General features: G+C 39.6%; 1 protein-coding gene across 1 annotated transcript; it reads right to left on the bottom strand.

Annotated features, from left to right (window-relative positions):
• Positions 1-3,855: 3,855 nt before the first annotated feature.
• On the bottom strand, positions 3,856-4,740 carry LOC145063981 (F-box/LRR-repeat protein At4g29420-like). Its single transcript, XM_079011525.1, has one exon. It carries the CDS (start codon positions 4,738-4,740, stop codon positions 3,856-3,858), a length of 885 nt encoding a protein of 294 aa, XP_078867651.1.
• Between the last annotated feature and the right edge of the window lie 12,385 nt (positions 4,741-17,125).

Here is a 17,125-nt window from a genome sequence, read left to right as displayed (position 1 = left end):
CGACTTTTGAACATGCATGAACTCGGCGAGTTGCAGGGAAAGTCGATGATTCAACAGGGGATTTCACGACTACTCAAGTTTTGGAAGGACTCGACGAGTCAGGTCAACATGGATCGTTGGCCTTGACCATTGACTTGGACTTTGACCAATGGTTGACAAGTTGACTTCTGGGGTGTTTTAGTAAATTGGATATTTATGGAAATGGTCTTATGGTAAATAAAGGTGGTGGAGTTCGTGGCCGTGGTTCGAGAGTTTGAATTTATCACTTCGATTCGACAATTAAGAGGTGAGTTATCCTCACTATACTAAGGGGTCGAAGTCACCAACGCCGACCCATTGGATATGTTATCCTAGCAGTTGGTTGTATGTTGAGTATGAGTTAGTGTTGCATGCCAGTTGCTATGCCAGTTTGGTAGATTTGTAGGACTACCTGTATTACTATGTGATTAGCTGTATGTGCATTAGTTATGTTATATGTCAACATATTATGTGGGTTGGGTTGAGGTTATACTACTCCATGTGGTAGCCAACAAACCCTAGAGTATTCCAGATATGAGTTGAGGGTCGGGCGGGGCATGCCATACTCATACTAAGGACTCATGAGATTTCAAGATACTAGCTGAGGGCCGGGTAGGGCATGTCAGACTCGTACTGTGGGCTCGGGAGCATTCCAGATATGAGCTGAGGGCCGGCTAGGGCATACCAGACTTGTACTGTGGGCTCAATGACAATCCAGATGTGAGATGTGGGCACGGAAGACGATCCAGACTCACACTGTGGGCCCATGTGTAATCTAGTCTGTAAAAGCTGTGGACCCAGTACATGTTATTTGTATATGTGTTATGTGTAGTGTATCGGTATTTTGGGGGAACTCACTAAGCTTTGGGCTTACAGTTTCAGTTTTTGTTTTAGGTACATCAGATGATAGTGGGAAGGCAAAGGCGTGATCGTAAAACTCCTCATGTTTATGACTTGTTTCTGGGATACTCTAATATTTTACTATTTTGAAAACAAGTTTTGTAATGATTAATGGTTTTGAAAAAGTTAATTTAAATTTGGCATGATTTTTTTAAGTGTTATGAAATCTGTTGAATTGATGTATAATTGTCCATGAACGACATTACTTTGATGAGTTGTTGAACTTCATATGTAGGTCAATATATCGTACTAAAAGTGGGCGGAACCTTCAAGTAAAACAAATTGCTAAAGGAATGAAGAAACATTGTTGGGAAAATTGACCACACTTCATTGTTTTGGTTATATTTCAAGTTTTGGAGCTCCGATTAACATGAGTGAAGAAGTTTTGGAAACTAGACAAGATTTGCTACAACTTTTGTGTTTTGATTTTGTGTTAGTTATGTCTTATTGGTCACCAAAACTTGCATGGAAAATGAAGGATGCCTCCAGGCGTCTAAGACGCCCCCATAGGATGCCAAGGTCAAATAGTCAATTTCTGGGCAGATTGCGGAGCTGGAAAAATGAGGAGACCTCATCGACGTCCTACCAGGTGTCTAAGACGTCCCCTAGGACACCAGGGCGTTATTGGGTCATCTCGTGTTGGAACAGAGTGTTACGTAAGGATCTTGGAATTGTGAAGTACATCATACACAACGTCTATGACATCTCCTAGGACGTCAACCGTTTTAGGTCATTTTTCAGTGTATTTCAAGGATGACAGAAGGCATGCAAAGATGTACAAAGAATGCCTAGGCATTATACAAGGCGTCTAAGACGCCTTCTAGGACGTCCAACGTCCCACATTACCAATTTCACAATCTTCAGTTACATACTATAAATAGGGACTTATGGATTCGTTTTTAGGGTTCCACCTCCGATTTTTAGAGTTTTTTCATGTGTTTTTGAGGCTTCTAAAACCCTTGGAAACATTAGGAAACACAAATCTATTCCATTTCAATTTGGGTTCAAGGCAAGAGTTTATCGATTTCATCATCAAGCTACAAGTGAAGATCATTTCATTGGTTAATCTTCGTCAATTTTCGTGAAATTATTTCTTCTTCACTAAGGTTTAATTGTTCTATACTTTGATAATCATTAGGCTACATTTTTTTGATGATTCTAATTTTGTTTATGGATTATATTAATCATTTCATTTATTTCATTCAAGAAATTTTATTTATGAACCCAATGCAAGGCTAAACCATTAGGGTTACTTCCGAGGATGTTTAGGAGTTTAGGATGAACACAATTAATTATTACTTGATTCTGGTTAATTTCAATTATTGTTTTATGTTACATGTGATGATATTTGGTAATGATAATTGAAATTAGGTTGTATGAATTATTTGATGTCATAATTAAAATAGTTTATTGTCAGTTCATCATTTGTTCCAAGTTCAATTAGTTTACAAATAAAGAGAAGTGATTGAATCAACATATATTATTCCAACTTATGATATTGAAACTTAATATGGTAATAGGTAGTTGTAAGACACTTTATTGCTAGTTCACTAATTGTTCCTAATCTATTTAAACATAGATAGTAAGACAACTAGTTGAATGAACATATCGTGTGCCCAAAATTATGTGTTACAAGATAATAAACCCCAATTGCATCTAAGTAATTGAATTATTATTTTAAGGAAGAAAATGTGTGAATCTAAACTGTTCATAACTGAACCGGTAGTACTCTAGTTTTCTCACTGAGATTTTCGTTTGAATTAATAAATTTCCAAGCTTTTTGATTGATATTTGCTTTAATCTTTTTTGTGACAATTGCTAATAATACATTCTTTTATTGATTATTTTGACACAAAGTTTAACCACGAACTCATCGTGGATTCAACCCGACTTACCCTATCTACTTAGGTTAGTTGGTTTATTTTTAATTTAGATAACGACCTCGATCAAATTACAGAATATTTTACTTTTGAACCGTACATCTACATGAAAATCTTATAGTTAAATTGAAATGTTTTTCTAATATAATATTTCTGTAATTCTGTTACACTCTTTATGAAGAGATTAATACTTTAAATCGGATAATAAGTATTTGAAATATATCTATGTTTTGTAATATTCATGTCCTTGACAAGTGATTTGTTCTTTTTTTTCATAGGGCAAATTACGACGAAATAGCAACGTGCTTTGCCTTTTTTCTGCTCCTGTCGATATTGAAGTCGATTGTTCCTCAAATTGTTGAGTTGTTATTTGTGAGTCCATGTTAGATCCTTTGATGGCCGAGTTGTTAATTGTGACTTCACTTAAGATGCCAACTGATCAATATCCACATAAGCGAAAGTTTTTTCAAAGAATAAATAGTAGTTAGGCATCAGTAAACGTTGTTATAATTGGTAAAAGATTACAAACATGTTATTATTATGGGTAAAAATAATAGTAGGATGTCTATATCGGTAAAAATACCAACCACATTGTTATTTCCTGCAATTTGCACTTTTTTTATACGTCAATCACCTGATAAATATAAATTGTTGAATGAATCAATGAAATGCTAAGAAAAGTTAAATAAACGTAAATTAATATATAGACAAAGTTAATAGTGTCATCAAACAAAACTAATATTATCCGCAAATAAGCATCTGTTGATCCGATTACATATGACCATATGAAAACCTTATTAATAACATAATACCATAACATACAAGAGAATTCCAAAAGATGCAACAATGATTAAACTTATTTAAATAGTTACTTAGATGGAAACCTTATTTCCTGCTCAAGAATCCTCTAAATTTCATCTTATCATATGTGGCTTCCAAATGATCAAAGATACCATCTTTAGTCAATCTTTCCTTCAGAACTATTTCCGTTTGATCCTGCTTTACACATCTTTATATTTTCTTTGTTTTTTTTATATGGAATCTGGTTTTTCCTCCTCTAGCGTTTCTTAGGTAGTTGATCATCAGTGATCCAAACAGGTCCATTTTCCTCCCACATCCCCCATCTCCACTTCACTTTAGGCCAGCGAGCCATGCACCTATCAATGAAACCTCTCGATACATCACCACGGTGGAAAAGTAAAGAGACATCTACCAAGTTGATACATTGGTCCATCACACAAGCCAAGCATGGAGTCAACGAAAGGTCAACTGTCATCAGATACCCACGAAATGTTTTCAATGCTTTCATCCCATCCCAAGTGCCATACCACAGCTTAAAATCCGACCAAGCACTTGACTTAAAGCATAAAGAAGTCACGTTGGGGAAAACACAGAACAAATCCTTAAGGCTAAATTTCAAATCTCCAAATTCATGTATACCTGAATATCTATCCAACGACAAATTCTCCATTGTTTCTGTAAACGGAAACTTAATAAGTAAGGAGCGAATGTTTGAAGAACTGAGAAATAGTGTTTTCAAATTCTCAGAATTTTTGATTGTGATTTCGCCCTCAATACGATCAATGAGAAGATGGAAGTGAGACAACTTAAGAGCTTCAACATAAAGTGAATTGGACAATATAAACCTGCATTCAAATTCGAGTTCGAGGGTAATAAGGTTGGGTGCAATTACAGTTACATATGATGGGTGGATCTTGGGTTGTTTAAATCCACTAACACTTATCAAGTTAAGAACTTGAAGATTAAGGAAGCACTTATTCACTCGAAGAGTCTCTGACCACAATAAGATCCCTAACCCACAGCTACTCGTCGTGGATAAACCCATTCTTTCCTGAAGGTATACAATATGCATCCTCTCACTTTGCACCTTGCCTTTCCACCAATAACCAAAGTCTTGTATGTCCGTACCACAAATCCCCATAAACAAATCTTCTAACCGCAATGTGAACAGATTGTTGATCCTCTCAACATAATACCTATTCCTCTCCCACTCAGGGTTCAACGACCATCACCAATTGACATATCAACAGTCTACTTCACAGGCAGTTTCACCAGATACACCACACTTGACTCTTGGAATGCACTATACAATACTTGATGACCTTTCAAGAAGACCAAGCAATTTCATACATCCTGATTCTCAGAAGAAATCCTCGGAACTTCCCAATATGACTGTCTCCCGTCACCCAAAATCTCGTCCGGTTGTACATGCAATTATTCTTACGGTCTTGGATCAGCACTTCCTCCCTGAAACCTCATTCATCAACCCACTGTGAGGATCATCATAGTACGGAAGACCTCACTCTCACAGTCGATTTGCTGGATCGCCACGAAAACCAACAACTCGATATGCTCCTCTCGCATTCCGGAAATAGTTGCAAATATACAACTCACACCTAACTCAAACAAGGTATACTCGAGCCCTCGCTAGTCACAGTACTCACCAATACCCTTCCCGACATAAGAATGAAACTCAATGCTCTCATATAACAAAATACTCTTGGTGTCGATATCGCTACTCCCTGATGCCCTACAGGGTTTTCTTCTAATCTCTGACATCAGAACTTACTCACCCATCCTCACAAAATGGGAAAAAGGAATTATATAATCATCAAAATAGAACCTCGACATCATAGGCCATCGCCCGTCCACTTAACTCAAACTGCAATGCTCCATAATGCATCATCTGTACCCCTATTTGAGTCTTGCGACTCCAACTGGCACCCCACCAGTCAAAACCCTTGAGATCTAAACTCAAAATTTTCCACCCAGGGTATACTCCATTTAAGCTCAATCGTCATGGCCCTCTGGCCCCACAATCTCCCATCCCCACTCCCAGTCTGAATACTCACAATCGGGTAACTGATAAAGGCGAAAACACACTTTGCTACAAATCATCGTATTCGAACCATGTTACTTCTCCTCATACTGCTACTTAGAAACTCCGAAATTCTCCTTGTTTTGAGTATGGGTCCTCTGCTTTCAGTAGTATGGGTGTAACGACCCGTCTCCGGTATGATGATTCTATGGTATTTATTTTGAAGTTTGCAAGAGGGACTTGGCGAGTTCATAGCCTGACTCGCCGAGTAGGGACGGGATTTCGAGCACGTGTTAGCTGGTGACTCGGCGAGTCCATATTCTGGACTCGGCGAGTCTGCCTGTCTGGATGAAACCCTAAATCCCCGGGTTGCCCACTATTTAAGCCACCTTATAGCCCCCAATCCCGCCTCCTTCACCCCCTAGAGAGCTGTGAGAAAACCCTAATTCATTCTTGAGTGATTTAAGTGATCTTGTGTGCTTTTGTGAAGGCTTGAAGAAGGAGAAGAAGAAAGGAGCAAGGAGAAGAGTTGTAGAGCAAAGATTCAAGGGCAAACCAGAGTTCTTTGAGGTATTCTTCGGATTTTCTTCCCTTTTATGCTTTAAAACCCCATTAGAACTCTTCTAGATCTAGTTGATGCCTTTCTCAAGCCTTATGTTGATATGGAAGCCCTATTATGTCGAGATATCCTTAGATCTGTTCATTTAGGAGTTGTAGAGCCCAGATCTATTGCCTTTTTGGGGCTATTTTGCATAATAACCCTAGATCTACCCTTTTAAGTGCCTTTTTAGCCTTTATCCCCTTTTTCATGAGTTTGTACACGTAAAGTTGGAAACTTTACGTGGTAAATCAGCTTATTGGTCTCAGATCTATCATTTGTATGTAATGGATTCAAGCAGAATCGAGTGTAGAATAGTTGCATGGCGGTGACTCGGCGAGTCGGAAGAACGACTCGGCGAGTCGAGTCGCGAGTCCCCGATTTCTTCGTTTTGAGCGGTGTCGAGTGGGACCAGTGAGTAGTGGAGTGGACTCAGCGAGTTTGAGGGTAGACTCAGTAATGGAGGGACTCGGCGAGTTGTTCATACAACTTGGCGAGTCCAAGGCAATCTTCTTAAGCTCAAGAACAACTCGTCGAGTTGTTCATATGACTCGGCGAGTCGGATGAAGATTGTCTGGGTTCTTGGATCGAGAGGGTACTCGTCGAGTCGATGCCGTACTCGATGAGTAGCAGCGAGTAGGGTCGAGGAGTGAGAATAGGGACTCGGCGAGTTGGCGGCCCAACTCAGCGAGTCAGGTCAACCGAGAGTTGACTTTGACCAAGGGTAAAAGAGTCATTTTACCCAGTGCAGTGTTTAGTATTTGATTAAGTGTGTTTATGGACTTGTAGCCGGGGAGATACCGGAGCAGCAGCAGTTAGCCCTCAGAGCCATTCACTCAGCAGTCAGTTCACGAGGTGAGTTTCCTTTCAGTAGGAACGGGTCTACGACCACAATACCGGCCCGTTTAATTATCAGTAGTTCCGGACTTTGGTCTGATGCAGTAGTTAGAGTTTTTGATGTCTTTGTGATACAAGCATGTTTGTGTTATGTGTTCCGGACTCTGTTCCGATGCAGTATGCAGTATATGTGTTTATAATAGTTGTTATGTTTTATGCTATGCCATGATCAGTCAGTTCCGGACTTCGGTCTGATGCAATCAGTTTCGGACTTCGGTCCGATGCAGTTAGTTCCGGACTTTGGTCCGATGCAGGGGACAAGGTCCCAGTCAGTTCCGGACTTCGGTCCGATGCAGCTAGTTCCAGACTTCGGTCTGATGCAGTGGGCATGGCCTAGTATGTGCTTTATATATGTATTGTATGGTATGTGGTAGGTTGGGGGAGCTTACTAAGCTTCGTGCTTACAGTTTCAGTTTTGGTTTCAGGTACTTCCGCAAGCAGAGGGAAGAGCTCGGGATGATGGCATCGCACACACCATTGCTTCAGCTTTTATCCTGGGAGTTGATTTAGTTTTTGATTTTGATATGACATAGATATGATACAGTTTTCCGCACAGTGTTTTTATTATGTTTGGGATACATCACGTATGGTTTTATGATATGACACTCAGATTATGGTTTTTGGTTATATTGAAAAATGAAATTTTTGGGTCATATTTCTGGGTCGTTTCAATGGGCCCATACTACCTGCCACATCTACCCATACTTTCCACACGGAGTGTCCCAAATTTTCTAAGTAACTACTCAACCTTCTCGATCACCATTCTCATTACATATGCTCTCTCTCTAGCGAAGACTCACCTCTAAACAGTGCACTCATGTGTTTAGGATTACTCTCTAGGTTCTCACACTTCTCTGCCATCAGCTGCTGAAGAACTGCTCGTGATGCCAACCATCTACCTCCTGAATATCATCATATTCATTTAGTAGTTGACCCACATCATTCGAGAGTTCCACAAAGCACAAAGCAAGCAGCATTCGGGCATCAAATAACCAACACATGAAACCTCTCTGGCATACCACTCCACTCGCTGCTCTCATTACTCAAAAGACATCACCGAACTCTGGCAATCTTACCTCTCGTGGATCTCTAGCTACTATGATAGAAGATTTCTCAAATGCTCGTCTAGGTATCTCTCCTAGATAACTCCTCGAATCAAGACTCTCTCTAAAAGATTCCTGCTAGGCACTTCAACTCAGCTCATACAGAGCAAATAGCATATAATATCAATCAATATCATCCCCTAGGTCAAGGCATCAAGAATCAGGAAACTCTAACCCTAAATTCTAAGATACCTAGCCTATCATCTAGCATGCAACTCAAATATCTCATCAGAATCTCATGATACAAACAAATATTGGTATTTTGGGAAATCACCGTTTGGGCTCTGGCTGATTGTACACACTGGTCCATCTCGCTTTATCTTTAAAACTCTTACTTGTTTTTAAAAAAATCATTTCTTTTTAGAAATTTTTTTCTCAAATCCTCAGTTTGAGTTCAGAGATACCCGAGAGCACATCTAAATCCATCAAACCAAGGCTCTGATACCAACTTGTAACACCGTAAATTTTCAAACAAAATTGTCATTTTTAAATCATAAAAATTCTCATAATATATTACACAAAAATCCTTAATTATCAAATTCACAAAACACAAATCCATAATTGTTTAATTAATAATCCAGGATCCTCCAAAACATAACTCTTCATCTCGTGTGTACAATCGAGCCGTCGCCTTCCCGTGATCCTGAGAAGTACCTGAAACACATAACACATAACACGGTAAGCACAAAGCTTAGTGAGTTCCCCAAAATACCACATACAACACTTTAGCCACTCGAGGCTATAACTCTATAACACCCTCCGGTCTATGTGTCTCAGTGGGACTCTCCAGTCCCACGACTTGTTGGACCCTCTGGTCCGGTCTCAGTGATGACCCTCCGGTCTCACAGCTCGTTGGACCCTCCGGTCCGATCTCAATGAGGACCCTCCGGTCTCACAGCTCATTGGACCCTCCGGTCCGGTCTCAGTATCACATAATATAACATATATACCACACAGACACATGCACAACTCAAGTAAGCACATAAGATCAATATATACACAGATTACAACAACAACATAAGTCACAAAGACAATATGCACCTAACACATAACACATATAAACAAGTAAGACCCTCTAGTCGATAATGTATTAAGACCCTCCGGTCAATAATGTAATTAAGACCCTCCGGTCAATAACACGAATAAGACCCACCGGTCACACACAAGTTACCACACAAGTAAGTATAGTGAGAAGACTTACCTCGGGTGGCGAACAGATCCTATAAATGTTGCTGCTGCACTCCGGCTTCTAACACTGAGCCAAACCCACAATTAACCCCATTAGGATTTAAGACTAACCTTCATATATTAGGTCTAAATATGGTCCACCAATTCGATCCATGAATAACTCAAGCCCATTGGGCCCACCAAGGCCCAATACTAAATAGGTCCACAAAAGTCCACTAATGGCCCAATTTTCCAAATTGGGCTCAAACCCTTATATGGGCCCTAACTCAAAGCCCATATAAATACTCTAGTCCACATGAAATGACGATTAGGGTTAAGTGTTCTCACTTAACCCTTTAAGTACTTAACCCATCAAGTCCATTTTTCTCCCTCTAAGTTATCAAACAATAGAATTGACATGAGTCATATCTTCAGTTCACTAGCCCAGACACGGGTCCCAATAGGCCCAAACCAACAAACCAAAAATTAGGGTTTTCAAAACCCTAATTAGGGTTTCTAGCCCAATAACCATCCAATAAGCCCAGATCAAGCTTTTGGGCCGATTAGGGTTCACTATGCAAGCACCACTCACTACCACCCCAGGTAGTGGTGGTCATCGGCGACTCATGGCGGCGGCCACCACCTCACGGTGGTGGTGGTGGGGGTTTTCCGGCCACACAAACACCCATTCAACCTCATAATTTTTGAAAACAATCGCTACATTCAAGCACAAACTCATGAACACACCCGCAACCACCTTCTATGGCGGCTGGTGGTGGTTACTTGGCAGCAGGAGGCGGCATCCACCATGGTTGGCAGCCATAGTGGGTTTTTCTCGCCAAAAACACACACATAATTCCCAAGAACACAACAAACATCAAGTATAATCGAATGCTCAAACATACAGCCGCCGCCTAGGCAGCTAGAGTCGTCGGAAAAACGCACATAGCACCCCCCCCACGGCCACCAACGTCAACATTGACGTTTCCGGCATCGGTACCCACAGAAAGCAGCGAGGGAGAGAACAATAATGGATTGTGGATGGGCTTACCATGCATTTCTGGTGACTCGTGGCCTGCACAACGATTTCTCTCGATCCTCGGCGTTTCTCCGGCAGTAGATGTCGTGATGGCGACGTTCGGTGATCTCGGCAACGGCGTCAGAGCAGCGACGGAAGGATGGGTGGCGGCTGGAGCTATAAGTGGCGGCTGGAGTCTTTATCTAGGTTTAGGGTTACCAATATAACATGATGACGGGTTAAGAGCACCGGTTGTACCCGTGTTTCATTACATTTCTGGACTTTTACAAGATCAGCCGCTCCTCACCATATATTCTTCAACTTTAACCCAATATTTCCCTTTTTACCCCTTGAATCCATAAATTCATTACATTACAGGTCCTACAACTTACCAAATAACCCCTAACCTCAGAAATCTTTACAAATTAAATCCGGAAATTACCATTTAGCCCTTGCTTCCAAAAATATACTCGATTTAAGGTTATTACTCATTTATTAATTTCACATATTGATTTATTTAATAAACGGAATGTTACAATATATTTGATAAAAATCAACGAGCTTTGGTCGTAAAGTTATACCTAAACATTGTAATTAGGGATAAAAGAATTTAACACATAACATAAATGGAAATAAACTTTGATTTTAAATGAAAATTTTTAAGGTTTTTATTTTACATTTTCAATTAAATCAATTAAAAACTGACCATAAATACTTTTCCAAAGAAATGAACGACGTTGAATTAAATAATGTTTTATAAAATTTGGTACAAAAAATATAAGACAATATTATGAATTTTATTGCATTAAATAATGTTTTATAAAATTTGGTACAAAAAATATAAGACAATATTATGATTTTTTTTTTTCATATTTGTATAAACAGCTCCACCAATTATTATTGTAATTAAATATTTGTTTATAAATCTGTCACAAATGTCATGATTGTTTTATCGATCCTTTTTTCTTTAAGTATTGTAACTTTTTTTCCAATTTATTTATCATAGATAAAGATTGAATAAATCTAAGTTTAAAAAAAACAAAAAAAAAAAAAAAATATATGTGTTGTTTAGGTTAGAAGATGTATTAAAAGGTTTGAAGACTCTGGTCCACATCTTTGCAAAGAAGAGAACGTGTAAACCTTTTTAGGTCTGCTGTCTTAAAAAAAAAACTGTCTGCGAAGCCTCATGTCTACACGTGGTCTACATGACGCAGAAATAAGAGGCCAAAAAGATCTGCACAAACAACACCTAAATATGTTTTAGAGTTATCTCTCTATTATGTGTTTGTATCTAATTATAAACGTTGAAAATATTTTCTGTAATATCTTTCAATAGATCGGTATATTAAATCACAACTTTTTTTTGCTAGAACTCATTACTAAATTTGTTAAATCAAACTCACATGCGGATAATGCATGTCACTATAAGAAACATGGCCTTTACCTTTTAACGATGATATGCATTCACATGGGGTGTTATCGGCCATCTTCACATGTACCTGACCTTAATGACATATTTGTTTTACAGGGAAGTAGATGGAAATGATGGAACTAGACTGAAGATGAGAATAGATGTTTTACTGTGACATTGTGCAGGAAACTATTGGATGACAATTTCTAGAGATATTACTGTAAATATATGTGGAGCCCAAGATTGTCTCTCCAGAAGTGCTATTGTGAAGAGAAGGGTACTCCAACATATATAGTCACTTATAAGATCATGTCGCATCGATATGGGATACATTAACTCTTCTGTTGGTTGACAACAAAACAAGTTAAGAACTTCAGACAAATATCAAAACAAGTTATCCATAAGGAGGTTGTGTCTATTTTCTGGGGGCAGATACCGGAGCTTTTTGGGTCTCTCAATACCACGATGATGATGTTAGAGTAAATAGGGTTTATGTAGGAGATCTGGACACAACTTAGATCCTGTGAACACTTTCTGAACTGATATTTCTACCCTATGCTTGGGTTACAAGAAATTCAGCCTAGGATAACCCAATAGGACACCTACGATATTAGGCACTGAAATCGTAAGCCAAATTACTATAAAGATTCTCTGTTTGGTTGAAGAAAATGAGAACTAAAAATTTTGTTTGTCTTTTCTCAAAGAGAAGAGTCATCTATATAATAAACAAGATTAGGGTTTCTCCTAGGGTGGGCCGTCATGGGTTGCTTTGGAAGCAAGCTAGGGAAATCCAGATTTTTAATGGGCATGACCCTAGCCAGGGGCTCTGCCCCTTGGACCCCGCTAAGGGTGCTGCCCCTAGACCCTGCCAAAGGGGCACTGCCCCTTTGGAAACCCCATACCTAGGGGCATTTCCCCCAGACCCCCGACTTGTCGTCAGACCGACTTCTAATACGATCTTATACATGTGTGCACTCCGCACAAACCCGAACATATATTAGAATACAAATTATGAAGCCCCTTAGCTCACATGTTAGTTCCAATTACATAAAATGACATGGTGACACTAAAATCACCAACAACAGATACGCAGCCATTGCTGAGACTGCTGCTATTGTAGCCTCCATGGCCGTTGCAACTGCTGGGGTCGCTACAGGTCGAGTTTTTCAGTATCAGGACTTCGATAATATGAAGCCCCCGTATTTTGATGGATTTCAGGACCCGATTATAGCTATAAGATTGTTTTCTGATGTTGAGGGATGCTTTTTCACCTGCTCTTGCCCAGCTAACCAGAAGGTTAGGTGCGCTCTAAACCTTCTGAGGTCCGGAGCGAAGGAATGGTGGAGACTTGCTACTAGTTCGTTTTCTTCTAAGAAGAGGGCTACTGTTTCATGGGAGCAGTTCTCAGAGATGTTTTACTCCATATATGTGCTGCTAGTGGAGCGTGAAAGGTTGGCCCAGGAGTCCCTAGATTTGAGGCAGTAGATATGAACCAAAATTATATTGCTTCTCATTTCAACTGATCATTGTATGTACACTACTAGAAAACAAGGGGTTTTGCTACAGAAAATAGCTACAGAAAAGTTCTGTAGGTGATTACCTACATAATACCTACAGAATGGGATGCACTGATTTAGTAACGAAATAGCTACAGAATAGCAACATACGTAAATCCGTAGGTATTCTGCTGGTAATTAGCTACGGAATAGCGACATAAGTAGATCCGTTGGTAATTAGCAATAGAATAGTTACGGACAACCGGCGGAAGAGAATAGCTACAAAATTGCGGTGGATTTATTATTATTATTATTATTATTATTATTATTATTATCATTATTATTATTATTATTTATTTTTTTCATTATTCAAGTCTTAAAACTTTTTTTGAATCGTTTTTTTTTTACATATTTAAAACACAAACAAGTAAAAATCATACTAATAGTACTAATACTACTAATAATATTTCTAAACATAATGATAATGTAAAATAATGGTAACGAATGTGTTTAACACAGAAACCAACATAAAAACTATGTTTAACACATCAATAAGGTGAAATAATGTACGTTTAATGTATAAATAATGAAAAATGATGATAATTAGGGGAAATATGTATATTTGTATAAGTATGTATGTGTATGTATGTATGTCTATGAGTATATGTATGTATATTTATGTATGTGTGTGCTTATGTATATGTATATGTATGTGTGTATGTATATGTATGTGTGTATTTGAATGTGTATGTGTATGTGTAGGTTTATGTGTGTATGTGTATGTTTATGTATATGTGTATGTGTTTGTGCATGTATGTGTGTATGTGTATGTATATGTATTTTAAAAAAACAAAGTAGCTTGTTAGTGAAAGTGTAAGCATTACTGTAACATTCAAATGTTGAAGTATTTTCACTTTTAACCTTGAATGAATAAATATTGCATTTTAGCCCTTGAGTATAACAAAGAGTGCAAAATGGCCCATAATGGCATTTTGGTAATTTTGGATATTTGGGGAGTACGCTAAGCGTACGTTGTGTATGTTGAGCGTACTGGGGCACACCCTAGTATGCTGGGTACACACCTCGTACGTGGGGCGTACATGAATGAAGTGCAAACCCAAAGCTTTAGGGTTTGGTCCATATATATATATATATATATATATATATATATATATATATATATATATACACACACACACACACACCATTATAACCTCATTTCCGATTACTTCATTAGCCTCCCTTTATGAAAAACGACCCCAAGCAAACCCTAAGTGAGAAGAGTGCATTTTTAGCTAGTGGAGTGTTTTGGAGGTGTTCATGAAGGTGGTGGGAAGAGCTTGGAGATTGGAAGCATTTTGGATATGAGATTATCTTCTTGTTAGCAACCTCCAAGAGTATAAAGTTCACAACTTGATCACTCCATATTGTAGATCTAGACATTCGTTGCTTTAAGACACTTTTTGTCCCAAATATGGTGATTCTTAAGCATATGGCATGTTCTTGACCCAATAAGTCGTCCTTGCAGACCTTTGGAGGGGTCTTAAGTCATAAAATGTGGTATTTATGGTTAGTTTTTCTCCATGCATGTTATAGAAGGTCTTATGGCATTTAGATGTTGAGATTTTGTGTATTAAGTACTTAATGGACATGCAAAGTCATAAAGTTGGAAACTTTATGACTCTTGAGGATATTTTGGCTTTGGATCTGACTTTGGACGTGAAGATTTGGAGTATTAAGCTCCTAATGGGGAGAAGGATGAACAGGGCGCGTACGCTGAGTGTATGCGGTTAGCGTCACGTAATCCGGACAACCACTGAGTACATCCCGCATACTGAAGAGTACGCCCATATCTAGTCGAGGGAGTGGATGCAGGCACCGGTGTAGTTACAACCTACATCGAAGCGGTTCAAGGCCACTTATTCGAGACCTGGGAGTCAGAGGGGCCGCACTTGTGGCAAGTACGATAGGGTTCATCAGGGGTCTTGTTGATCTTCATCTCGTTGCCACAAATGTGGCAAGGATAGGCATTATGCCAAGGACTGCCGTTAACAGGTTGCAATATCGAGCACTACCATTGTAATCAGGTTGGCCATGTGAAAGCCAACTGTCCTTTACTCACGATGGGACTGGCACAGGCTCCAAAGCCAGCCAATTTGACGATCAGCGATGGGCGACAGGGTCTGGCGGAGCCCCCGAAAGCTCGTGGTCGCATTTTTAAGCTTACAACAAAGGAGGCCAGGGCAGTGCCAGATGTCGTGATGGGTATGTTTCTTATTTTTTTGTCGATTATTTTATGGTATGCTTATATATATATATATATATATATATATATATATATATATATATACACGTATGGTTCTGTTAGGTACCTTCCTAGTGAACTCTGCCTGCTCTTGTGCTTTTTGACTCGGATGTGAGTCAGTCTTTTGTATCCCAGACGTTCAGTAGGGAGTTTGATATGCCTATTTAGGAGTTAGAGTGTCCGTTGCAGGTTTATATCACCAACGAACACGAGGTTTCTGAATACATAGTGTATTAGGTTGTGTATTAGAGATCTTTGAGGTGCCTTATCCGATAAATTTGATCCCCATCCCCATAGGGTATGTATGGATGATAGTGGGGATGAATTGGCTGAGCAGGTTTGGTGTCATGATGGATTGCGAGGGTCAGCAAGTTGTAGTTCGAACCCCAAGTGGGGGAGAATTGGTTATCTATGGAGAGGGTACCTGGGTTGGTTCAAGGTTTTGTTCAAAATCTAGGGCTCAAATATATATTCAGCATGGGTTTGCGGGTTACCTTGCTTATGTGGTTGATACTCAGGTGGGGGAGCGGGTCTCGGTTTCAAATGTGCCAGTTATTAGGGAGTTTGCGGATGTATTTCTAGAGGAGTTACCTGGTGTGCCTCCCGAGAAGCAGGTTGAGTTCAAGTTTGATCTAGTGTCAGGTGCGACTCTGATTTCCAAGGCGCCATACCGCTTGGCACCGCCCGAGTTGCCCAATCTGCTGCAGGAGTTGTTAAGAGAGCAGTTCATCACACCGAGTATTTCGCCATAAGGAGTGATTATAATGTTCGTAAAGAAGAATGATGGTTTACATCGGATTTGCATCTTGGTTCTCCAAGATCGACTTGAGGTCGGGGTATCACCAGGTGAGGGTGAGAGAGGAGGACATGGAGAAGACTATGTTTCGTATTTCTTATGGGCATTACAAGTTCATGGTGATGCCATTTGGGCTCACCAATATGTCTGTAGTGTTTATGGATTTGATGAATCGGGTGTGCAGGCCGAGGCTCGACCGATTTGTTATTGTGTTCATGGATATTATCTTGGTGTATTCCTAGACTAGAGAGCAGAACGAGGAGCATCTTTGAGAGCTTTTAGGAGTATTGAGGCGGGAAAAATTGTATGCCAAGTTCTCGAATTCTGAGGTTTGGTTGTGAGAGGTCCATTTCTCAGGACATCTCGTTAACCAAGATGGGATTTTTGTCAATCCAGCCAAGATCGAGGTCGTGATGCGGTGGGAGGTTCCGAAATCTCCCTCAGATATCAAGAGTTTCTTGGGTTTGGCAGGATATTATCGGAGATTTATCTGGGATTTCTCCATGATCGTTGTATCCCCACTCGTCTGACGAGGAAGGGAGTGAATTTCCGATGGGTCCCTAAGCAGCATGTTGCTTTTGAGATGTTGCGATAAAGGTTATGTGAGGCCTCAGTGTACGGAGGGTGTTGAGGATTTCATGGTGTTTTGTGATGTATCCATCATTTGTTTAGGGGCGGTTCTTATGAAGAGAGGGCG

This window comes from Lactuca serriola, chromosome 7, assembly GCF_051521515.1.
Source record: "Lactuca serriola cultivar US96UC23 chromosome 7, Lser_US96UC23_V15, whole genome shotgun sequence".
Lineage (NCBI taxonomy): Eukaryota > Viridiplantae > Streptophyta > Magnoliopsida > Asterales > Asteraceae > Lactuca > Lactuca serriola.
Note: the sequence above shows the minus strand (reverse complement) of the source record. Positions and strands in the feature narration are given on the sequence as shown.